The sequence below is a fragment of the Lutjanus erythropterus genome, chromosome 23, assembly GCF_056507025.1.
Source record: "Lutjanus erythropterus isolate fLutEry1 chromosome 23, fLutEry1.hap2, whole genome shotgun sequence".
Taxonomy (NCBI): Eukaryota; Metazoa; Chordata; class Actinopteri; order Lutjaniformes; family Lutjanidae; genus Lutjanus; species Lutjanus erythropterus.
In genome coordinates, this window is record NC_139339.1 from 14,674,624 (window position 1) to 14,700,383 (window position 25,760).

At 40.6% G+C, this 25,760-nt stretch overlaps 1 protein-coding gene across 2 annotated transcripts; it reads right to left on the minus strand.

Moving 5' to 3' along the window:
* Positions 1–59: 59 nt before the first annotated feature.
* On the minus strand, positions 60–25,274 carry aspnat (aspartate N-acetyltransferase). 2 transcript variants are annotated; one of them, XM_084712591.1, is made up of 3 exons: positions 24,775–25,273; positions 22,302–22,466; positions 60–2,140 (listed from the first exon to the last, which is right to left on the minus strand). In XM_084712591.1, exons 1-3 carry the CDS (start codon positions 25,076–25,078, stop codon positions 1,773–1,775), a joined length of 837 nt encoding a protein of 278 aa, XP_084568717.1. In that variant the 5' UTR covers positions 25,079–25,273; the 3' UTR covers positions 60–1,772. The 2 variants fall into 2 exon arrangements, with proteins under 2 accessions (XP_084568717.1, XP_084568718.1); XM_084712592.1 differs by lacking the exon at positions 22,302–22,466 and having other exon boundaries at positions 24,775–25,274.
* Positions 25,275–25,760: the final 486 nt, after the last annotated feature.

Here is a 25,760-nt window from a genome sequence, read left to right on the forward strand (position 1 = left end):
CTACAGAGAACCATTCATATTCCAAGGGTTTCTAGAACCCACCCAGGAAGATTTAAAAATATATTATAGTAGGGTTTTATTATAACCTCTCGTCTTCCAGTTTCCTCCAAAAAAAAGGGTTCCTTTCATGAAAATACTTCTTGATGGAACCCCTAGCCTTAAAAAGAACCCTTAACAAACCATTTCTTCCAAAAAAAATAGTAGGTTCTTAAGAAGCTGATGGGTCTGGGTGGAACCTCTGCCTTTCAGGAAGAACCCTTTTGGGAACCCTTATTTATAGGAGTGTGTGTAGACTGCAGCTACTTTGTAATTGTCGTAGTTTTGACAGCAAAATTTGCATATTACAATGTGGTAATATGTGTTTAAAGTTATAAAATTACTAATTATTAATTAGTCAAATACTAAATATATTCAAAATGTTAGAATTTATCTGTCTTCAATCAGTAAACAATTCATAAGTACACATAGAAAGTAGTAATGTTTAGTTAGATTATACTTGACTCGTAGCAAGAAAAGTGCGTGTCCGTTCACGCAAAATAAAAATAGGTTAATTGTTCCTCAAGGCGTGGCCTAATGTCTGACCATAGCCTCATCAAACGTACACACACACAGTCACACAGTCAGATACTCCGAACAATCGCACATACACACACACACACACAAGCTCTGACATGCAGCTATACTGTATCTTGGGATCTGTCTGCGAGAAAGTTCCACCCTCCTGTCACCTCAACCAATCAGAGACCCTCTCCACAGCTTCAGTAACTGATGAGAGATCCAGAAAACAGTAAAAAAAAAAAAAAAAGGAAGGAGAGATCCAATTAAAATAATCCGTGAGGAGAAGGAAGAGGAGGAGGGTGTGTGAGGAAGATGCACTGTGTCGATTCAGGATACACAGCACATATTCCAGGAACCATCCTGTCATCCTTCTCCCTCACGATGGGGGTCAGTAACACACTCTCGCTGTGCTTCAATATGGTGTCTTGAGAGACTGGCCAAAAGCCAAATGACTTAGTGTGTGTGTGTGTGTGTGTGTGTGTGTGTGTGTGTGTGTGTGTGTGTGTGTGTGTGTGTGTGTGTGACCACACTCTGTCCACAATGCACACACTAAATGTAGCACTGCAGAGTTTTTGTAAAAGAGTGTGTATCACAAGCTACTCCCAACTCTTTTTTTTTTTTTTTTTTTTGCTCCATCCACCCCCCCAACGAAACAGAATGCAAATGTGTCATTGCACTCTACTGCGTCTAAACCCGTCTGTGGGAGGGAAGGGGAGGGCTTGAGGTAATGGGGGAGGGGTAAAGAGGGCCTTGTGGAATAGTAATGAAGGGAAGTATTGATCAGAGTCACATTAACTTAGAACCAGAGGGGCAGAGGAGGGTGGCTAGTTGGGGTGCCAGTTAGATGTTTTCTATAAAAGCCAATTTTTTTGTCTCCCACAATTGAAAGGGAGGGGCAAAGGTACAAAAAATAGCTTAATAATAAAATAGAAGAAAAGAAACAAACTCTTATTTAAAATGTAAAAGTATAATACAAAAACAACAGCAACAAAAGCATAATAGTAATGAAAACGTTAGTGACTTTAAAGATGAAATAGTAGAGGTGTTAAGTACTCGGAGTTATCTCTAATGACACAAAATAAATAAAAGCTGTCAGAGGAGAGGATGCGGTCGGGGCTCTCAGGTGACGGAGGGTCGTTGCTCTCTCTCTCTCTCTGTCCCTCTCTTTCTCCATCTCCCCCTCTCCATCTCTCTCTCCCTCTCCCTGTCACCTCTCACTCCTCACGGAGCTGCAGGCGGTAGCGGCTGTAGCGGATCTGGAAGAAGAGCCTCTCCAGCGGCAAGCGGCTCATCCCGGGGAGCCTGTAGTCCTCGTTCTGGCCCGTTCGGCGGAAGCCCAGCGACTCGTACAGCTTGTGGGCTGCCAACTTGACAGCCGTCGTGCCCAGGACCACAGCGGCGTAGTTGTTGCGCACAGCGAACTCCAGAACGCGACGACCAAGTGCCTTTGCGATGCCTTTGCCGCGGTAGCGAGAATCCACCGACATGCGCCGCAGTTCGACTGTGTTGTCGTCCTCACGGCCCTGCGCCGCCACGATCCCCACCACGCGTCCGTCGAGCACTGCCACCCAGAAACAGGAGCCTGACAGAAACAAAAGACAAGAAGTTGGACAAAATTAGCATTAGCAGACTATTGCAAAGGCTACAGTTATTTAAAGATAAACATTTAAAGTAATAGTTGAGAAGATCGATGCCACTCTCACATCTGTGCATTAAATATGAAGCTAGCTTAGCTTAGCATAAACACAGGAAACAGCTGGTGACAGCTAGCCTGGCTCTGTCCAGCAGTAACAAATTGGTCTACCTTCACATCTCAAACTCACCAAACACATTAAGTAAAAAAAAAAAAAATGTAGGTTTAAGTGACCCTTCCTGAGTACTGTCCCATTTAGCTCTGTTGAGGAAGCTTGGTACCCGGTGCAACCTCTGTCAGCTTTCTGTTTTCCTGTTTCCTGTATTTAGATATGCTATGTGTTGGGCCCTTCTATGTTGAAAAGACAGCCATATTTTGAGGATGATTAAAAGATGTTGCTCTGGGACCAGTAAAAGAGACAGATATAGTCTAGTCTCTGTATAGCTAGCTAGTTAGTTAGCTAGCATTTTGCTAACATTAGCCATCAGATTTAACCACCTAGTTAAAGACTGATGTACATTAGTTAGCTAGAATTTGCTACAGATCGAAACATTAGCTAACTAGCTAGCTAATGATATATGTAGATTAGCTCACTAGTTAATGTGACTACATATGTCACTTTTACAGGTCCCTCAACAACATCTTTTAACCATCTTCAAAATTTTATTTTGTTTTCAACATGACCACATAGCATATCAAAGTACAGGACACAGGGAATAAGCAAGGTGATGTAATTTCCAAAAGGTGCAAGTCAGTTGGGGTTTAAATGACATGTCTGTGTCTTCTTTAGAGTCAGAGGTAGTAAATGGCTTCTGGTCAGAGCCAGGCTAGCAGTCTTTGTGTTAAGCTAGGCTAACCAGCTGTTGGTGGTGGCTACATGCTTACCATACAGACATGAGAGTGGTATCAATCTAGACAAAACAGGCATTTTACCAAAATGTTAAACTATTCTATGCTGTACTTTAAGATATAAAGGTGTATATTAAAAGGTAAATATAGTTTATTCAGTGGTAATTAGGGGTAGAGACCATCACACTCAGCTGCTCCAATACACTGTTAAGTTTGAGACCGTTTTTTAAATCACACAGATCTTATTTAACAAAATATGTAGCAAATACGAAAGGCAAATATTTTGGGCAGATGAAAGGAATAATTGGAAGGAAAATGGTGGTTGAATGAGCGTTTAGCACCAAAATCAGCAATCAGCATCCACAGGTGTTTCCAAGAGCAGCATGTTGCATCATGGCATAATGGCTTAAATGCTCTGAGAGGAGAGAATAGAAGAAGGGATGCAGGGAATAGATGAATGAGGAGGGCAGAGACCAGTGTCTGACTGGTGCTTAATGGCATTATCCACTCAGTGAGACGCTGCTGATTAAAAGAACGGGCGTGACGGAGCAGTCACTGGTGGCTCACGGTGTAGTGGAGCAGAGACGCTGATCTCATGGGACAGAGGAGTTTTTTTGGGGATTGCATTGAAAGTTTACACAGAGGAGAAAAACATTGACTTTTACAGCAGCTCGTACTGTGTAGGAACTCGCTGTATCCCATTAGACACTGGTAACAGACAGACAGATAAAAAGACCAACATACGGACAGGCAGACAAACAAGGTTAGACAAATACAGATACAAAATGTCAGCAGACAATGCTCCTCCACCAGAGTACTGCTAAGAGCTACAACATCCACTTGTTTTAATATTGATCAACATTCGTGCTACAGTTTATACACTGCTCACTTTGACAGTTTGAGTGTTTATGCTCATGAAGTATTTTTCTTTTCACTTTGGAGTGGCATTTTCATTAATAATAGTTTAGGTTTGTGGGAACAGAAAATGTGAAGTGAACTACAGGATGTTTTTATAATTTGAAATCTCTCTTGTCAGCTGTGTCACCAGCTGCAGATATCATTAGTTGAAATACCTGCATTTATTTCAAAATCACTATGTCACAGGTTCTGTAACATATATAAATATATGGAAGCCCCTTACTGACAATGTGATGATAAAATGAGAAACTTTCTCAAAACCTTAGTACCTCAATATAAATGCATTGCATTGGATCTTAATCAGCCTTTTGTTGTGTTTGTTAAACCAACATAGCACATAGGTGCATGCACTTGCTGATTTTCCTTTCCGATCATAATCTTTCAAAGAAAATGACCCTCTCAACCTCCTGTTTTTTATTACGTAACCACACTCGAGCGGCCTCTCCATCAATGTCAGCAGTATTTACGGCATGTGTTGGCAGTGCTTACGCGGTTTTGTCCTAAAATGCCATCTGTTTGTTATAGATAAAATAAATCTGACTGTTCCGTGACTGGCAAAAAATCTGTGTCCGCCTGTCCATGAGCTCTGAATCCTGATTCTATCTCTGTGTGCGCTTACTCTCTCTTTCCTTTGCCTTTACACATAACCTATTCCCTCCTTTATTTCTGTCGAATCTCTCACTCTTACACACACAAACAGGCGGTGATATTAACATCATGCTCCTGCTGTAGTCCCGTGTGTTAGGAGGGATTTGATGCCCCTGCAGGCCTGTGTTAAGCTGATCCAGAGGCTTCTGTTACTGAATCAAACAACTGTCATATGTAGGCTGCTGCAGCTACAGGAAAACCCGAGTACTCCCCGCCCTGATAGCTAGACGGGGTGTATGGCATCACTGGGAGACTCTCTAATCTGACTAATCTCTCAGGGGAGTTGTAATTTTGAATTAAATGTGGGAAGATTCGTACCTCCTTGAAGTGCTGAAACATCCTGAACAGCTAAAAATAAATCAGGCTGCAACTAACAGTTACTTTCAGTATTGATTAATCTACAGATTATTTTCTCAGTGGTTCATAGGGGTGCTGGAAATCCTTGAAAATACTTGAATTTTGATGTAGTGTTTTCAAGGTTTGGAAAGTGTTTGGATTTTGGATAAAGTGCTTGAAACTACTTGAAATTATAATTCCATTACTTTCATAATAAATTGCTCTCTGAATAACAAATAGTTTTTTTCCCATATAACATCTGCTTGAATATGAAGAAATGGTCATTTTGAGTGTATCTATATAAATATGTAATTCACCACAGCTCCACCGTGCTGGAAAAGCTTGAAAGTGCACCTTAGAAGCTCTTTAAAGTCTTTGAATTTTAGGTGTTGGAACCCTGTCTATATTAATCATTTAATCATTTAGTCTATAAAATATCAGAAAATCGTGCTATTGTCCATCCCAGTTTCTCCAAATACAATCTTAAAATCTTAAAATGTCCTCTCAAATGTCTAGTCAGTCCAAAACAAGTAGAGCAAGAAGAACAAGCAAGAATCTCTACATTTGAGAGCATGAAAACATGAAAACTTACTTCTATCTTATCAGATTTGTTGGTGATTGTTATTCTGTCAGTCGACTAATCATTGCAGCTCTAAAAACTGAACTAAAACAAAAAACAAAACTAGATGTGAAAAAAACATTTTAGCTAATTGAAATAATAACTAAAAGTAAATGTTAGAAAAAAGAAAACTAACTAAAATGATTTTATGTATTTACAAAACTAACTAAATCTAATACTGAAACTAATAAAACTAAACTCTTGTTTCCCAAAGTCCAAGGTGACGTCCTCAAATATCCTGTTTTGTCCACAAACCGAAGACATTTTAATTACTGTTGTAAAGGAGTAAAAAACCCAGAAAATATTCACATTTAAGAAGCTGGAATCAAAGATTTTGACTTTATTTTCTTAAAAAATATATTCAAACAGATTAATTGATTATCAAAACAATTGGCAATTAATTTATTATTTGATTCATAATCAGCAACTTGTCCTGAAACTAAATTTAAAAACAAACTGTAAAACTGTAAAACTCTAATTTTGATTGCAGGTATGGAGACACTGGCGAAACTTTGTTCACTGTCTCTTCAGAAATGTAGGTCAGATGACTGTGCAGTTTATATTATATTACATTTCCTGGTAATAAAAGTAATAAAACAGTAATTTCTTGCTGCCATTTGCCGCCAAAGTGTGAAGTTGATTATGTTGAGCTTTGATGAATGATGGTAAATCTGAGTCACACAGACAATCTTTTAAACAAAGTGGTTAAGTGTCTCGCGGCCTTCTCTAATACTATGGACTGATGTTTCATTACAGGCAGATGTCAAAGCTGCAGTGTCAACTCCTGCGGCACTCTGCCGGCATTATTGCGGTGGTGCATGTGTGTGTTGGAGGCGTGGGAGGGGGGAATACACTTCCATAAAGCCCTCCTGACCATCTGTCTGAACTGAGTCTGTGCCAGGAATGAGGACAGCACAGGAAAGCACGCATGCCAACCACCTCCCTGCCTATCTGCCTGTCAGGCTGCGTGTATTACTTAACACTGCGTCTTAAAATCATCACTTGAATGACATGAGACAACAAACACAGGGAGAAAAACCCTCGCAGACATATTTCATCTCCTCCCCCTCTGACTCTGCTTTCCTTGTGAAAGCTGAGCAGCGTGTATTGACCTCTAAGCTTCCTGGCGTCATGACTCAAGGAACCTCACATCTGCTGCGTCTGACACGGCTACTGTTAAACTGCGTGGATTTAGTTTAGCCTTCATTATTTCTGCTGGGAACCGCACTTCCAGTAGATAAGAAGATAGAGAGACAGCGAGAGAGGTGGAAAGAACAAAAGGGAGAGAGAAATAAAGTTAGAGGAGGAGGTGTGGAGGAGGCGTAATGCTCTGCTCCAAAAAGCCATTCATATGAGGTTAAGATGTTTTAGACCAGTGATGCTCAACTTGCTTTGCCCAGGAGCCAGTTAATGAATAAACACGAATAAACATCAAAAGGCCTGTAACTGTAATATTTCATTTTCAGATTATATGACTTAACTTATTAACTAAATCTAAGTATTGGCAGATAAATCAGATATTTTACTGCATTTAATAACTGCAACGGCATTAACATGCTGGAACTTCTTCCATCATGCAATCAGTGAAAAGTTGGAATAATTCATAAACATAAGCCATAAATAATCACGGCTCCTACCAGGGACAGAATGAGTACATATTTAATCTCTTTAGTGTGTGTGAGCTGATACGCAACTTCAAAAGCAACAGCCAAGGGTCATTATTGAGCGTTTACTAATTGGTATAAACAAACAAGTTGAGTATCGCTGCTCTAGCCTCAATCAGATCTGCAGATCTACAACTGAAATGTCATGTTTGATCCAAAATTAGGGGTGTTTTCAGGCTCACTGTTGCATATGATGTATATTTTAATTCACTGTCAGAGAGTTGCAGTTTAAAGAGGGGGTCCTCTCTCCAAGATTGGGTGTGTATAAGATTAGATAACATAACATATTGATGGCGGTTCGTCCATGCAAGAATGGGTGTGTTTGTGGAGAGTTTGGCAGGTTGTCATAAGAATAAATGATGGATGGAGACATTATTGTGTATTGCGGATTGTCGCCAGGTGGTTAATACTGAACAACGGGAACCCCCATCCTCACCTAAAAATACCTAGCTTTCCTTTTTCCTGCTAAATACTGCTCATAGCAACCTTTTCCTTCCACAAAGATCCCACAATACTGCCAAAACAAAGACCTGTCATTACGCCGAACTAAATAACAGCCCTATAAAGCCGTCCAAGTGTGTTATTTTAGACAGCACGCCAGCTTTCCGGAAGCAAAAGAGGCGTGTCTCCGTGATTTGTCTAGCTCGCTCTCTGTTTACACTACTAACAAATATGTGGAATAAGTGCAAAGCTGTCATGATACCAGAACTACAAACTTTGATACAATACTAGTATATTAAAAAAACAATACTAAATACCTGTTTGTTACTTTTTCTTTTTTTTTTTTAAATTAACAACAAGACACAAGACACAGTGTTTGTACAGAAAAAGACTGAACTGAACAGAGGTCTTGAATGAGCGCTAGATAACTGTTTTAGTTTCAGTACTTTCAACACTGTAATAAAAGGATATTGTATTGTTTTAAACCCCTGATATTGAAACACAATCACAAACAGCAGTGACCGTGTAACTCAACAGTGTCGTGTCCCGTCCTGCCAGCTCGGTTACTCTGTTACTACCTCCGCTGGCTGTGTAAAGACAGAACAATAACGCTCCCCCTTGCATGTTCATACCTTTTCTGCAGAACGGGGAGACAGAATAATGGTGCAACATTCCCGCCTTTAACAGGCTGTGTAAAAGGGGCTAACAATTCATGAGAGAGAGGCTGCTTATTCCTGCGTGTCACCACAAGATTGATTGGATGGAAGGGATGAATAACACTCTATTTCCCTAAAACAGCCTCAAGAACTCTTCCCGTTGTGCTTTTGAGCAAAGCACTAAGCTCCCTGTTGTTCCTGGACAGCAGCTCATCGCTAAAGAGTAGAGCTTAACAGACTAGTAATACACTGCACCGCCTGTGTTTTTGTATCGTGTGTAACTGAGGCCATAAAGTCGCATGAATGAGCTTACTCACTCAGAAAAAGGAGTTAGAAAGGGAGACAGTGAAGAAGAAGAAGTCATTCATTCATCTGTCCTCTCTGACAGACAGAGTGAGCAGAGGAGGAGGAGGAGGATGGTGGCGAGGCCTCTGTGTTAACAGTAATAGTGATGAGCCTGAAAGGATCCATTATTGCTGCTGGGGCATACAAACACGACGGGGGGAGGGAGGACAGAAAATCTACCATTATTACAGAGGGGGAGGGGGACCTGAAGAAAACCAATGATCTCAAGACAGGAAATAAATCAAGGCCGAGAGGGAGAGCGGGAAAAAGATGGAGGAGGCAGTGCTCCAAATTCTAGAAATCATTCCTGATGATTCTCACACAAGCAAAAAAATCTGATTACTGTATTCTCAATGTGACGGATCTAATTTCTTTAACTACTTTACAAGCATATTTATATGCCTCCACGCATGTGTGTGGGAGTGTTAAATAATGGCTGATGTTGTGATACGAAGCCTGGATAAAAAAAAAAGAAAGAAAAATCGCACATACACAGGAGTGCATGCAGGGGAATAGTTTTTATGGTGTCTAATAAGATTATTCTCTCTCCCTTCGGATGAAACCTACAGGGCTAATTCACTTGATAAGCGTTCAGTCTAGACGCCGCCTCACTGTGCTGTAGTTCACTTCTCCGTCCTGAGCTCTCTGTGGGTGTAAGCTCTGATGAAAGCTCATAAGTGGCTTGACTCTAACCTCTGAGTATTGTTTCCATTTGCTTTGTGTTCTAATAATGAAACAATAAGTTTATGGCCATTTTTTATGTTGCTGTGCAGCATGTTTGTCATTAAGCAACAGTGATTTATCTTTCAGTAGTGAATCTGAGATGACACTGTTGCGTCACTGTATGATTAATATGACCCTGCCAGGCATTAAATGGCAAGAAGTCTTTGCTTGTTTATCTTCACAGTGTATGCATGTAGTGCAATTTCAGACTACAGTCCTCTTTGCATTGGACAAAATCCCCAGTGAAATCTGGCTTTTGTCTGGGAGAATTGGCATTCAGTCCCAGGTCAAATGACTCTGCAGTAGTCTCTGGTATTTATCGTCTCCAGTTCTGATTGGAAGTGTTGTAAACATGACAGCCGGGTGGACACGCTAATTTTGAATCTTTTCCAGCAGAGGAAATAAAGGCTTGTCGCCTCCATCAGTAAGTTCTGTGACTCTTTTGCTCCTTTTCCACACACACATGCTTGCTTGAAAGTGTGTATTTAACTGATATGCATTCTTCTTTAGTCGAGCAGCTGTAAAACAGAGGATAAACATCCTATACATTCTTCACAACAAAAGCCCCCCATTTATTTTCTTATCTAAAAGCTTTTATTATGAAGCAGCAAAATTAGGAAATGTTGGGTTTTCGTCCTATACAGGTAAAAGTGAACATGAAATAGTCGAATTAAGACAATACCTGAAAGTCCAAACAATGACGTGAGTGAGGAGCTGAACCTCAAAACCACAGAGAAGACAGAGACTTTAAAAAATCATCTTTCTCTCTGCTCTCCTGCACAAACATGAGTCCAGTCTTGGCTTTCCAGTGCACATCAGAGACAAAAATAGAAACTATTGGCAATGGAGAGAAGGTCAATCACATTTAAAAAACCTGTATATACGCAATAATTTTTGTGTAAATTGTATTACAGTGGACAGAAAGCCCACTAACATCTTGCCTGCATCTGCTATGGGAAAGGGAACAATCAGCCTTCATTCTCAGGTCAAATCATTCTGCAGTAGTCACAGGTATTTATCAGCACCTGGGTGGACAGATTAATTTTTTCCCCTTTTCCTGCACGATGCTGTGAAAACTTGTTGCCTTCAGCAGCAGCTTCTGCAGGTCTTTTATCTCGGCTGTTGCGCACATAAAAAAAAAAACAGAGCGGCAAACTTGTCTACTGACAATGGGAAGCAGAGTCAATCACTCTCATTAAAAAAACTGAATATACATGCTAATTTGGGTGTAAAATCAAATCAATTTTAACCACGTTTTTGTGCTAAAAAGACATTGTTTTTTGTTTGGGTTGGCTGACAAATCTAATCATACAGAAGAGGCATTTTGACATTTACTTTGTCACACATTCTGTACATTTCTTTTGTAATACATTCATGACCCGAAATCCGTGAGTGATCACTTTTGATCTGCTTTAACTTTAGAGCATGTTGTTGTTTCGTGACTGTTTTACAAACTGCTGTGAGATTGTGTTGTTTTATCTACTGTTGTTTTTCATGTACTGTACATCTTTCTCTTCTTATTTTAATGTATGGCTTTTCCCTTTAAAGCAGAAAAGCTTAACATGATTCTGAGAGTGAAGTGTTGTTTGGTCTTACACAACGCACACACCCTTCCTAATGCCCTTCCATACACACACGCACACACACAGACACACCCTCCTCCTCGGGTCAGAGTGCATGCTGGGAGTATGGATTAGCCTGTCATGTGTAACTGATGCATCAGCAGTTTCTTCCTCCGTCACGGACAGATGAGGGCGAGAGGAGGTGACTGTCAGACACAGCACACCCTTTCCAGATGTTTGCACAAACGCACAGCAGTGCAATAGCGGAAAATGAATAATTCATGTCTATTGAAGCCTTGATTTACAGTAGAAGAAGCCTTGCCATGTCGAACCTGATATGCAAAGGCTACACTGACCTCACAGCGTGCACCCTTCCCTGTTACCCTTCCATTAGCTCTGACGAACGCATTATCCGGCCCTCTACTCCGGGTTTTACTGCCTTCCTGCCCATCAACGCATGTTGTTTATTTGTAAGCAAACATTTAACACGCATGCGTCACTTTACTGTGTGCATGCCATTGTTCACATGGCTGCTACTGCTTCAGACTGACCCCCTCCCTCCTCTTTCATCTCCAGGGTCAAAGGCCATCAGGCTGGGCTTCACACCAACAAGCTAACTGTGACTCTAAGCTACTACAATCTAGATCTCTGCTTATTGTTCCTGCTGGTTTGACTCAAATCACTTGACGTCTATAGAACTCTCAAGCAATCAGTTAGCTATCGATAACAGCCTTTAAAACTGCTTATCTGTCATGATCAAGCATTGTGATTGGTCACCAGAGAGTCAAGATGTGCGATGCTGCAATTAATGAAGCTGCTGTTGACGTGTCATCTGCTCTTTCCACCGAGCGTCTCTGTTCAGTATTGATTTTAGCAGAATGTGAAACAAAAGAAACACATGTGCATGTACTGACAGCGTACAGCCGCAGTAATGGACTGCTGAGTTCTCCAGTTTCTCTGTATGTACAGAGCAGAAATAGCAGCGTCAGCCAGTGATATACAGGAGAACATGGCGAAAATTATTACAGGCTGAAGATTTTATGGATATTAAGATTTTGGAGTGGTGATATGGTGGAGTTAAGGGTTGGACCATACTCCCAAACGCCTATTGGTTCTGTTTATAGCTGCAACAATTCATAGATTAATCGGTTAGCTGAACAAAGGAAAATTTGCTGCTTCTTCGTCATTTATGACAGTAATGAACACCTTAGTTTTGGAACTTTTGTTGGACAAAAGAAGCAACTTGAAGATTTGACTTTGGGCTCTAGGATGAGCATTTTTACTCAATGTTTTGACATTTCATATCACAATTAATCATTAGTTGCCCATTTTTGTTTATAGTACTTTTTGGAGGGCACGTTGCAAACACACACAGTAGACACATCATGTGGAGTTAGTTAACCAGGTATAGCTTCCTATTTAGTGTACAAACATGAGAATGGTACCGATCTTCTCATCTAACTCTCCTCCACAAAAAGAATATGCATATTTCACTAAATGTCAAATTATTCTTTTATTATCTTCCTACTCAGGCTACAACTTATTTTCAGTGTTGACCGTTATGGCTACTTTGTTTAGTCCTAAAAAATATCAAGTAAATTCTCACATTTCAAAAGCCGACAAAAAAAAAATCTCTCTTTCTCTCTCTTTTTCAAAATTGTTGATTAATTTTCAGAGTCTAATTGAAAAAATCCCACACGCAATCTACATTCTGAATATGAACTTTCACTTTCAGGCAGAAGATTCAGAGTCAGCAAATGCAACAGAAACCAATTCAATTCTTCCTTCTACCTACATCTATAGCTTCTCTCAAGAACCAGCTTGTGTCACTGTTGTACCGCTGTATTTTACATAAGTTGACTGCAGCTGTGTTTAGCACTTTTGCCCAAGCCAAATTTCTCCTTGGGGACAATAAAATATATCTTATCTTATCTTAATTCACTCTGCATTTCTGTGAACAATTTCATTTGTTAACGCGTGCAATAATAAATAATGAATTACTTTATTCTGTATTCTTCTCTGTGTTAATTTAACCTTTATACCTACTGCGTAAAGATTACAAAGTTTTAAAGTCTCCTGAAATGAATGCAGTTATTTGCTGCCACTGATAAATTAACAAACAAATAGCAAATTCCATTTGTCTGTTTTTTTGTTTCAGTTTTTGAAAGATACTGAAAGTCGTTTCCTCGGCTGGGAGGAAACATCACTTCCTCTGTACCAGGATGATGGATAACCCAGTAGGCCGCTGCAGCACCTCCTCTGCAACTTCAGCGTAGATGAGAAATAGAAAGGAAGATGAAGAGAAGGCGGAGCGATACAGGTGGGAGAGAGAAAGAAAATGCTGCGGCTCAGAAACTGCAACAGGAGGGAGGGATGGGAGAGGAAAGAGGATAGAAAGAAGGATGCCTTATTAATCTGAGGTGTCAGAAAGATACCCAGGAGATCCCTTTGTCTGTTTGTTTCTCTTCCTTTCTCACACAAACACAAAATGTATCTTAGAGTTAAGGAGCACACCCCTCCCCACGATGCCCCCGTTTTCTATCTAGCGCTCACCTCCTTCCCTCCCTTCACGCATGTCTGTCTCCCTCTCTCTGTCGTTCAGAGCTAAAATAAGCTCAGCAGGTACCGGTGGAGGAAGCTGTTCTCTCCCCTGGATTAGAGCAAACTCACACACACACATACACTCATAGAGCTACAAGGAGGCTGACCGGCCGGTATTATCAAGTCCTCTGCATTGACGGGATCCTGCAGTGGTCATGACGCCTCATTAAAAAGCCAGTATCACTGAGTTGGTGGAGGATTTGGCTCAGTGTCTAGTGTTGCCCTCATTATATTACAGTTTTTAGGCACTAAGCTGCATCAGTGTGACCTATAGTTGTTGAGGAAGTGTCAAGGCAGAGATATGTCGAACACAAGGGAAAAACCCCTGTATTTAAAGTTTGTTTCCCTTCTCAGAAAAGCTCTTTAAAATATGCCCTTTTTTGGCCCAATGGTATGAAGTGATGGAGAGTCGTAGTAATAACTCAGGCATTCACCTCCTGCAAGAGGAGCAAACTGCTGTGTGAGCACTATTTGATGAGATCGGTGCTGACGTGAACCAGGCCTGTGACACGATGAGAAACACTGCAAAAAATGTTGTGCAAATGAACACGACAGCAAAGGTGCCGTAAGCGATCGCTTTCACGAGGCTGCTGGAAGTGTTGTTACCAGAGGTCAGCTTAAGTTTTTTAGCTGTTTGCTAAAGTTCTGAAAAGCTAAAAGAAAAATGTTGAGCTTAAAGGAGCAATATGTAGCAATTGCACATGGAAAAATGAGCTGTCGAAATAGCGAGCTGGAGCTGTATTTTTAATAGGCTGGAATCTGATTTAATATACAATCTATAATTGAAGCAAGTTGTTTCCCTCCGCTCCCTCCTCCCTAGACTTGAGGAAGCTCAGGGAAGCTGCAAGAACACTGCAGGAGCGCAGCATCGTAAATTGACAAGAACAAGGGACGGAAAGTCCTACACTGTAAACTGATCAGCTGTTTGTTTATAACTGTCACTTGTCTGTCAATGTGAAGTTGAGCCTGTTACGGTGAAAACAGAGGCCCGCTGCTTTGAAAATACACTCTCTGGACTTCAGTTCGGTCACTGCCTGCCAGACTCCATTAACATTTTGCTCAATTTAACCGTTGTAATCATCTACTCTTTCTACTAGATCATTAATGATTTCTTGCAACTCATAAACAGACACTTAATAATTTGGAAAACATTCGGCATTAATCTTAACTCTAATTATCGTGAAACAGGCAAACAATAACAGTTTTTCCGGTCTGTAATAGAAATTTCAAAGGACACCGTGGCTGTAGCATCGTTGTCAGAGAAGCAAGTATTTAAACTTAACGTATTCCCTTGATTGCTGATGACATATTGTGATCATTTTATGATTTATTGCTGTAAATATATTACAAATTTTAAAAAATCTAAAATCTTCAGACTACATTTTCCAAAAATATGCTCAAAGATAATATTTGGGGAAAAAATAGTGAATTGTAAAATAGATTTCTATAGATAATTATATATTGAAGTTTAAGGCAAAGTGAAGGGGCAAGGTTAGTGCTATTAAAATGGTTGTTGCACCAGAGATATTGCAATTGCAATATGATTCACAGTTTTGCATCACCATTTTCATTTTCAGCAACAACAACAATATTAAAATCATGTTGATGTGACATTTGTTGGGATCTGTACCAAACGTGTTACTTTTCTTGCAATTTGAAAACAAGATTTATAGGCCAGACCATGTCTGCAGCACCACATTACTTCATTATGATGCTGTTATCAAAAAACTGCTGCTTCTGCAATGTGGATATTGCACTTGGCCACATTGCAAATTCAATAACATCTTTAATTAATTGAAGGGAGGAAACCAAAGATGTTCCCCAAAAGACAAAGGAGGTTTGTGTCCACCGATCCTGAGGTTATGTCATATGTCATATTTTATTTTAAATAAAATTTAAAGTAGCCAAGAAAAGCACTGGATTATGGAAAATAAACATATGCCCCTCTTTACCTCATATAGACAGTTCTGCGCAATTGACTCCAGTTCCCAAGATGGAGTCGAGTGTTTTATTTGGCTTTGATTGCCACAGTGTGCATAGCAGGGTAGGAATTTCTTGACAGCCACTGTTGCCAATGTGATGGGAAAAAAAAACATTCCTATAAGTTATAGTGTGAAACTTTAACAAAGCAATTACTTATTATCTCAAAACAATGAGTCAGTATCTCAAAAACTTAGTATCTCAGAAAACTGATCATGATCATGTGATATTTGTTGGGATCTGCACCAAATAAACATGTTGTTTTTCCTACATCTGGAGAAGAAGATCTGTAGGCCAGAGCATCTCTGCAGCACTACAGTGCTTCATTAAAATACTGTTTTCTTACACATTTTTCATTTATCAAAAAACTGCAGCTTCAGCTATTTGAATATTGCACTTGGCCATACTGCGTTTTCAATAATATTTTGATTAATTGTGCATCCCTAGAAGGGAGTAAACCAAGGATTGAATTAAGTGAGGTATGCTCCCAAAAGACAAAGGAGGTTTGTGTCCAGCAGACTTGAGGATATATCATATTTTATTTCAAATAGCTAGACTGGCCAAGAACAGCACTGGATTAAGGACAACAGAGCCAGTGGTAGGTTAGATGTACAGCGCTCCTCTCGATGGATAAGGACGTCCATTGTCATCAATGTGATCATAATAGATCCTATAAGTAATCGTGAGAAACTTTCTCAAATTAATGACTCATTGTCTCAATATTGAGTAAGTATATCAAAATAATGACGGATTATCTCAAAATAATGAGTATTTTCAAATAATGATTACATAAGTCAAAATAGTAGTTAGTATCTTAAAATAATGGCTTATCTAAAAAAGTGGCATCTCAAAAACATGAGTCATTATCTCATCTATCATATTTTATTTTAAATAACTAAATTAGCCAAGCATTGGATTAAGGAAAACAAACTGGAGTAGGTTATTAGTGAAAATCACATCTGTTCCCCATTTACTTCTATAGACAGTTCTGCACATTTGATTCCAGTTCTCCATATGGAGTCGAGTGTTTTATTTGGCTTTGATTGCCACAGTGTGCATAGCGGGGTAGGAATTTCATGGGGGCCACAACCGCCGTGGCCACAGTGACCTCTCCGTTTGGCCTCAAAAAATTACACGCTCTCCAGCTGCATTGGCCTTGTTGATTTCACTGTTTTCTTCTCTTTCCTGTCAGTATGGTTTTTTTTAGACAGAAGTGTTTTCTGTTGAGCTTCTGATCGAGCAACATCAAGTGAAGCGCTGCACACAGAACCAGCGGTGGGTTAGATAGTCTGTGGAGACCCACTGCCACCAGTGTGATGAGAAAAAATATCCTGTGACTCAAGATAATGAGAAACTTTCTCAGAGTAAATGCTTGTTTTCTCAGAATTATTGGTTAGTATCTCAAAATAGCCATTGGATAATAATGAAAAACTTCATTTCATTACATTATTATTGTTCAATGATTGTTTTGAGAAAGTTTCTCATTATTTTGAGATATTAACTCATTATATATTTCACACTATTTAGTAAGACGTCACTATATAGAATGACCCCTGACTGACTTCCAAGTGTCCCTGTACTTAATGTTAATAAATTAATTTTAAAAAATGAATAAAAGTAAAATATCACCATCAAAATATTCCATGGACTATTCCATGCCCTGACATTTGGTCTTTGTGCCTGCAAAAAACTGACAACACAAAAAGCCAAGTGGCCTTTTCCTTTGTACCTGATATCACGTGAGACACCAAGTCAAGCTGCCGTTATTTGTCACTGAGCGTACAGGGGGAAAGGCTGATCCATCTAGTCAGATTTAAGAGAGCAACTGCTAAATACAGCGTTAATATTTAGTAATTTGGTGTAATATTTGCTTCTAAGCATGAAATACAAGCTTCCAGCCATCAGGTTGCACTGTTACACTTTTCCTTCAGTTGTTGTGATCAATTGTCAGCAGAATATCATGAAGTTTTCACACAACCAGCCACCGCCAAATAAAAGACAGACTAAAACATGTTTTGCTCATGGATAAAGACCCACAGATAAATAAGTCCAAATATATTCTGCTACAGTTTTCTGTGAGAAAAATATATTTCAATTGATTTGTCTTCATTTACAGTTTCTTTCAGCAAATGTGCTGTAGTTGTTAACACACCACCGGCGGACATATTGATTGCCAGATTGACCAATTATTGGTTTATCGCCTCTGACGAAGGACAGAGAAAGATGGATGGAAAGAGGAGGAGCCTCGGTGTGCAGCAGATGTTGTACATTAATTTCATCTATTTGAATTTGTCAAACTCTTATTCAGCTAAATAAGAATGAACATCTAAAAATTAAGAGTTGTACCAAAAACTTATCCTTTCTAAGTTCAGTCTGACTTGTGAAATATGAATCCAGAATGAAAATAACTGATCTTGATCGGTTTAATTCAGTCACATTGATTTCAAACTGAGGTTTTGATCATCCACGTCAATATGGATCAATATCTGCGCATATCCTTTGTGTTATCAGCTTCTGTTTTCATTAAGGAAAAAAGCTTTTATCTTTTTCTTTAAAGTCATAGACATTTATACTCTCAACTATTGTCCCTTCAGTTTGTTTTACAGCCTGTCTGCCTACACACACACTTTATTATGTGGAAAATGAAAGAGGTGACAGCTGGCCTTAAGTGGCAGCAGAGTGAGTGATCACAACACACACACACAGGAGATAAGAGTATTGATTGGTGGAGTTGTTCCATGTGTTCAGGGACATGTGGCTCCAGTCAGTCAGTCAGTCAGTCTTCTTCTGTGACCCCTGCATCCTGTATTAGAATTTAATTAATTCATACTATGCTTAATTGTCAAAAAAATGTAAAGAATTATTTCCGTCTGTCTTCAGATCTCTGCTTTCAAAGCAGCGTTTCTCCGTTAAATTGATTAATTGCTGAGTTGAAGCAACAGTGTTTACATTCTGTGATGCTCTGATCGATCATCCGCCACATCAAGACAGCTCAGTAATTAAGCACTGATTAAGAATTATGTTTTAAGCTCCGAAATCCTCATTAGTTTCCATGCCCTAAAATACACACACACATACAGTCTTATTAACATCAGTCCTTACAGTATGTTGCCATCTTGCAGAAGATTTTCCAAACTCTTAAAGCAAACTCTCATACTTGACCTCACAACTCACGCACACGCATATACTATTGTAATAACCATTATTGTGACTGTTTCTCTGACGTATCCCGTGTTTTGCCAGCAACAGCTAGCAGGAAGCACACCGTTACCTTGAATTAATGATGGATTTCTCTGTTTTAACATCATTGTTGGAAAGATTTGGGATAAAGTACACTACTCAACAAAATATACACCAATGTCTTGTGTTTTTACGTATTTTAATGCAGAAATGTTGCATATTAATGTTAGCTGTATCACCTGACACTACCCAGTTTAGCAACTTGTTTTACTGGTTAAAGACGTCCCACTTGGTGTTCACTGATGAGATTAATATACTGTTTCAGTGCAGTTTAAAAGACCCAGTCAAAGCAATCAACATCTCTGCTCAATATCTAAGTTAGCTACTTGATTTAATGGAAGCTAATCGGACCAATTAACTGTTCTGTGTTTGTTAAGTAGCTTTTAATATCTGAGTCTATAAAGAACATTATGAGACTGATTGTGACCCCCATGCTGAGTTATGTCATTGTTAATCAGTCTTGTTATTTTCTTCTGCTACCAGGCTAAAAGATGGCAGAATGATGGTTGACCTAATGATGACCTTATTCTCACAAAGCTGCTGTCTGACGCCTGGAAAGTGTTGTTACCAGAGGTATGCTTAAATATTTTACGTTCATATCTTAGCTTCGTCTGCACATTGACTCCAGTTCTCCAGATAGAGTTTTTGGGTTATTTGGCTTCAATTGCGACAATGTGCAGTGAAGTTTTTACACAACTAGTCACCGCCAAGTCAATGCAACTGGTAAACAATTTCATGACACTGTTTGTGGTTTTCTAACAGCTTCAGTATGACTAAGTGTAAGTTTGAGTGTAACTTAATCAGCTATGTCAGCGTCTTGGTGTAATGGAGGCTAGTTTGCAGGCTAAAAGACGGCAGAGGGGTGTTTCAGACAGATTTCCATTTATCCTGGATCTCTCTGGGCCAATCACAACTGTTTTTTTAATACGGAGCAGGTTGGAAAAGATGACTGACAGAAGAGCATCACTGGTCCAAATTTGAAAAGTTTTGTGTCACGTGTTTCAAGCACAACATACCAGGTTCATGAAACTCAGACATAACTGTCAAACTACTTTAAAACTACTTTGAGCCCCGATCGAGACGCATCAATAACCGTTTCATAATCGTATCGTAGCCCTCTCAGCTGAAATTAAATTGAATCAATGACGTGCCAAGAGATTCCCACTCTTATTGCCTATTTCTCACCTCACATGCTTTCAAAAACACATTTTAGTGTACTACTTTGCTGTAATTTGAGAAAGTTTGCAACCAGGCCGCCATTTTTTTTTCCTGCTTGAAAACCGACCAGGCACCGCCTTAACTCAGCACTTTGTCACACGTTTTCATTGCTCTGATTGGCTGTTGGGCTATCAAACTGGCAGAGGCATTTCGGTCTGTACCCACAGATAACGCCCCCTGAAAACCATAATTTGCATTTGTCAGTTAGTCTGGCGATGGAAGCTAGTTTGCAGGTTAAAAGATGACAGACAGGTGGCTGACTGTGCAGAGAACTTACTTATATTCACACAAGCAAAATACAGACTTTAAGGCCCTGAAATCTTGGGTCCAAATACATTTTTCTCTATAACATTAAATGTTAATGACTAAACTGTTTAAACCAGTGACGGAGAGCACAAACAGAAATCTCTCATATGTTCTAACTGTGTCTCATAATAAGAAACTGATGGGAAAAATGTGTTTTTAGGGCCTCTAAGATCGACCAGTTTGCCTACTATATGTAATCACACACTCCTACATGCTACTTGTCATGCCACACTTGTACACACTTCAAACACACACAACACACATCACAGCGAGTGACGATGACATGACATGTGCCTCCCCATCAGGACTGCATGTTGGTGCCCAGGTGTTCATCCCCTCCGGGCCCATTCAGTTTGCATGGATATAATCATTAGCATTGTCCAGGAGCAGTGGTGCCTGACCCCCTCTAAACCAGCACGGCCCTGCAGCAATAATGGGAATGCTAAATTGCAATTGTGTATGCAGTGGATTACCAGGCCAGAGAGCACAATGTCAGAGAGAAAGAGACAATGGGGGGCAATTGACTGGCTTAACTAACACCTGCTTTTTATATCAGCCACGTGGTTTGGGTTAACAGGGGATAAATGTGTCCAGGAAGTTGCATGAAAAAGTGTCATGATGAGTTTGTGGTCGGCCATTGCTCAAACTCCTGGAGGGAATGAATAGTTTGAGATGACACTAGAGGTGGATTGATTTCTCCAATTAGAAGCTTTAGTGGAGGAAATGAGCCCTGCCGACACAGAGTGTACTGCAGAAAGTGTATCAGCAGTTTCCTCCATGCGATCAATAGCCCTGTGATGCAGCAACCCCCCCTTCCTCCCCTCATCTAACCTCCCACCCTCCCAGCCCCGTGACCAAAGTGAAGCTCAGAGAGGAAGCAAGTGGGGGGAAGGAGCGGAGAAAGAGACAGGGAGGGAGGAGGGGTGGGAAAGAAGGGTGGTGGAGAGGGAAAGCAAAAAGACGACGTGCATATTTGATGAGTTGCCTCTGGATTGCCTGAAGACTCTAGACTGGGCCAGTTTTACAGTTTCAATTATATGTTTTGAGTTTGAGTTTGTCTTTGATGCCTCCTGCTGTGGCAAAGTTACAGGCCCTAACTTTTTTAAAGTATGTAGAGCTGAAGCTAAAGATTATTTTAATTCAAACAATCATTTAATAATTTAACCTATAAAATGTCAAAGAATTATGAAAAATGCTTAATGCAATTTCCCCAAGTCCAAAGTGATGTCTTCAAATTGTTTATTTTGTCCAACCAGCAGTCCAAAATTCAAAGACTCTTCATTTATAATCAGAAATGACAAAGAAAAGCAGCAAGTTCTTACATTTACGAAGCTGTAACCAGCAGCTGTCTGACATTTTTGCTTGAAAAATGACTGAAATTATTAATCGACTATCAAAATAGTTGGCAACTAATTTTCTATCAACCGACTAAACGATTAATTGATGTTGCAGCTCTAACAGTATGCATGTGATTTAGTACCTCATGTTTATTGACATTCTTCTTGATTTCTTTATAAAAAACATTTCTGGTGGTGGAGCATTGCTTACTGACAAACCAGACAATGCGTATTTATCTTGTTAGTCACACTACAGTGAGAATCAAACATATATATGAAGACGCCACATTGGCCTCTGGATCTTAAGTCAACATCAACACCACGTTGGACAGGGCAAGACTCACCTGTTTACTAGTTTATGAGTGATTTTTCTGGATAAAAAACACTATAACATTTATAATAAGTTGTTTTTATATTCAAGGGATAAAAACTAGAATGTAATTCCTTGAATAAAATGTGACTAATTGAAATCAGTTGAGAAATACACATTATAGTGTTTTTTAATCCCTAAAAAACAGCAGCTCCCTTGTTTGCCTGTATTCATTCACATGCCTGTCTTGCCCTGTCCAGTTTGGCAGTGATGTGGACGTATCACACCAACAGGCCAATGTGGCGTCTACATACATATGTCCATGGCGAGAACAGTGACATTTCTCCCTCGTCTTACCTGCGGGTGTCATGTAATAAGCCTCTATGTCAGCCATGTCCGTGTGCAGAGCCCAGTCCAGATAACTCTGGATTACTTTCCTGCTGTAGTAGTAGCGCGCACCCATGAGAATGAGTGGCGCACAGCAGGTCAGCGTGACGGATTTGGTCACGAAAAAGCACATTACTATGGAGAAATGGAAGAAAAATAAACGAAACCTGTCAGAAAAGAGAATCACATGTTTGATTTTGGCGGAATTTGACCCCACACAGACAACAGAAGAAAAAAAGAGCAGAGGCAATGTGACATTTGTAAGCATCAGAAAGTGAAACAGTTGCATCAAAGTCAGTTATCATGGCACAATATGAACATTTTGATAAAGAGAGATTAGGATTAGTGTCAGATAAAAAGTAGCATTCATCAAACGGTGTGAAGAGGCACATTAGTATACAGGGTTTCCCCCAGCAGAGCTGTTAGGCCTGGTGGCAAGTGTCTCTTGACCAGAGCTCATTTTTGATGAGGGTCCAGCGTGGGCCAGCGACTGACTGGTGAAAGCATCAAGGTAGGAGTCCAGTTTCTCTGATAACATAATCATGGCCAGAATTGAGAATTTAAAAAAAAAACATAACAGATTTCACAGGGCCCTACATTAAGTATGTGCAAAAAGTTGACCCTTAAAAAAATCAACAACTATAGGAGAGTTTGTCAGAGAAACTGACAGTGCGCAGTCTTGGAATGCTGCGTTTTCAACAACAAAAGAAATTCAATTTTAACTCTACTGACTTGTAAAATTATCTTTTAAAGCTACTACTTAGTTTTTAGCTGGTTATCAAACAGTCTAAGTTTAATACTGTTGCCTCTATATGACCTACGTAAGTTAGTGAGAAGATCTGCTATTTCTGTATCATTATTCTTAGTGCCTGCTAGCGGGTTATATTCTCCTTGAAATCAGATGAAATGAGCCTCTGTTTACATTTTCCCCATGAGTAATACATTATTTACATAATTATGTTTTTAACATCATAGATTGAGGTTATTGTGGTGGAAACACTGCCACTTTTGTCCTCACTGGCCTTCAAAATCAACACAATAAGACAGTTTGTTGCAGTATCTTTAAGTTGACAAACATCTTGTGTTAAACGTGCTTTCCAACCATTATATTTGTTTCCTTCCAGGCCGCCCTCTGACAATAAAATTTCATTATACTCAGGCTCAGTGCGGGTCAACTTGAGCTCAGTGTGAGGATCAACCTAGGCCCAGTGCAGATCAACTTAGGTATAGTGTGGGTCAACATAGACCTAGTGAGGTTCGACTTAGACTGGGCCTAAGGTCAGGTCAACTTTGGGCCAGTGGGGTTATCTCTAGGCCCAGTGTGGGTCAATTTAGGCCCATGTAGGTCAACTTAGGCCAGGTGGGGTTCAACTTACACCCAGTGCGGGTCAACCTAGGCCCAGTGGAGGGTCAGCCTAGACACGGTGGGCCACCAGGCTTGCAATGCACTAGGGGAAACCCTTAGTATAGCTGCAGGAGCACAGAATTTAACAGGGATAAAACTCTGCTAGGTTTTCAGTGGAGATGACATGTTAGAATTGAATTCATCAAACCAGTTCAGTCCATACTGGAGTAATTAGTCGGATGTGACGCTGGGGGGCGCAAAGGGAAATACAAACAAGCAGGTTGGATGCTGCATAGCATGTTGCGTGGCATGCAATAATCTAGTAGTTAGTTTACTCCACTGCACCCCAGCGTGGTGTGAGGCATCAGCGCTGGGATGTAGGAGAGCCCTGATAGGCTATTTAAGAGAATATGAATCACTGAGACATTCAACGAGCAGTGAAATGGAATTTAGGGGATTTTACAGGCATGTTTTGTGACTTGTATGAGGCCAGTCTGACACATTCGGATATTAGGATCCAAGAATGAATCTGCTTGTTTGATTTTGACGTGCGTAACGGCACCGGTCACGATACATGAGGCTTTAAATCTGCGCCGGCAACATCAACAAAAGCCAAACGAGCTCAGTGCATGACTGGCGCATTGGCTGCTGTGCAGAGGCGGAGGGGTGGGGGGGGGGGGGGGGGGGAGCTATGGGATTGTGTGTTGGGGGTGCGCGGGGGAGGAGTGCTTTTTTTGGGTACGTGCGCGCACCCCGTGGGCCAATCCTCAAATTCATTCAGTCATTCATTCACGGCACCGGCATGTCATCACATGAGCAGCGGGCCCGCCGGTTACACATGTGCACCATGCGCCTGGCCATGCCTTTTGTTGCATGATGAACAACATGCCGGCTGCAACAGATTTCAACTTAACTGCACATCATCCGCCTAGGGATTTGTGTGGGATTTAAGACACGTTCCTCAAATAAATCAACAAAAAGCTTTCATATAACTCCTACATACATAGTTAATGTTGAAGTTTTCTACATGATCAGAAAAGAGGGACTGTAACCATCAGCCGGTACAGGAGAGATGATGCAAGGCACTGAGGTACTTACCTGTCAGAAGAGCGTATAAAAACTGAGTCTTGGGCTGCTGCCTGAGCCCCCTGAACGCCGTGTTGGGTATCCTCTCCATAATACCCTCATAAAAGATGCGCCACACCTCCTCCTGATCCCCGCGCTCGAACTCGCGGATAAAAACCGCATCTTTCCTCACATCCTTGGCCTCGGTGGGGTTCAGAGCCGCGCTGGACGGAGGAGAGCTCCACATGATCGACTCTTTTTTGGTCCCAGGTATAGCATCGTGTTCGTCCGCAACAATTTTAGTCTCGCAAACCATTTTGGGAGACGAAAAATGCATGCAACTGGCCGCAAAAAACACAAGTACAGTTCGGAAAAAAAAGAAGGGAAGAGTGCGAGTGAAAAATGGATGATGGCGTGAGGTTTTCTTAAAAAACAGAGAAACGATGAAGGGGGGAGAAGACGGAGGGGGATGTTCTGCTGCAACCCTGAGCGTTTCTGACGACCAAGACTTGCCGGTGTGATTGAAGCCGTATTTATAAACGGGCAGGGCGGGTAGATTCAGGTTCAGGGGTTGGGGTGGTCCTCTCGCTGCACAGATTGGTTCAGTGCTGATGGACGAGGGAGGAGGAGGAGGGAGAGACAGACACACACAGGCGCTCGCATCTGATCTGGCGTATGTGTGTGTGCGTGTGTGTGTGTGTGTGTGTGTGTGTGTGTGTTTGAGGATGTGGGCTCATGATGAGGAGGGGGTGTGATGGCCAGATTGCGTAGAGAGGTTGTTTCTGAACAGGTTTGTCTTCATAATGTGTCTCAATGAGGAGGATCCCCTGTTTGTTGAGAGCCCGCGGCTAGAAAGGATGCGATACGCAGCACAAAGGCGCAAAAGGTAACGCGGGGGCGATGCGTCAAACAGGAGGAAATCCTGGCAACAGGGCGACTGCAGCTTAGATCACGACGGAAATGAGCTTTTATTAATTTATAACGCAGGTTTATGATTAAATTAGAGGTGAATGTAGTGA

What these genes read in the sequence shown, in the direction of transcription:
- aspnat (XM_084712591.1), bottom strand. Translation starts at nt 25,078, where the DNA reads ATGCATTTTTCGTCTCCCAAAATGGTTTGCGAGACTAAAATTGTTGCG. An exon ending in TTTATACGCTCTTCTGACAG is followed by an intron (nt 22,467 to 24,774) that starts GTAAGTACCTCA and finishes ATTTCTCCATAG; the next exon opens with TAATGTGCTTTTTCGTGACC. An exon ending in TTATTACATGACACCCGCAG is followed by an intron (nt 2,141 to 22,301) that starts GTAAGACGAGGG and finishes TGTTTCTGTCAG; the next exon opens with GCTCCTGTTTCTGGGTGGCA.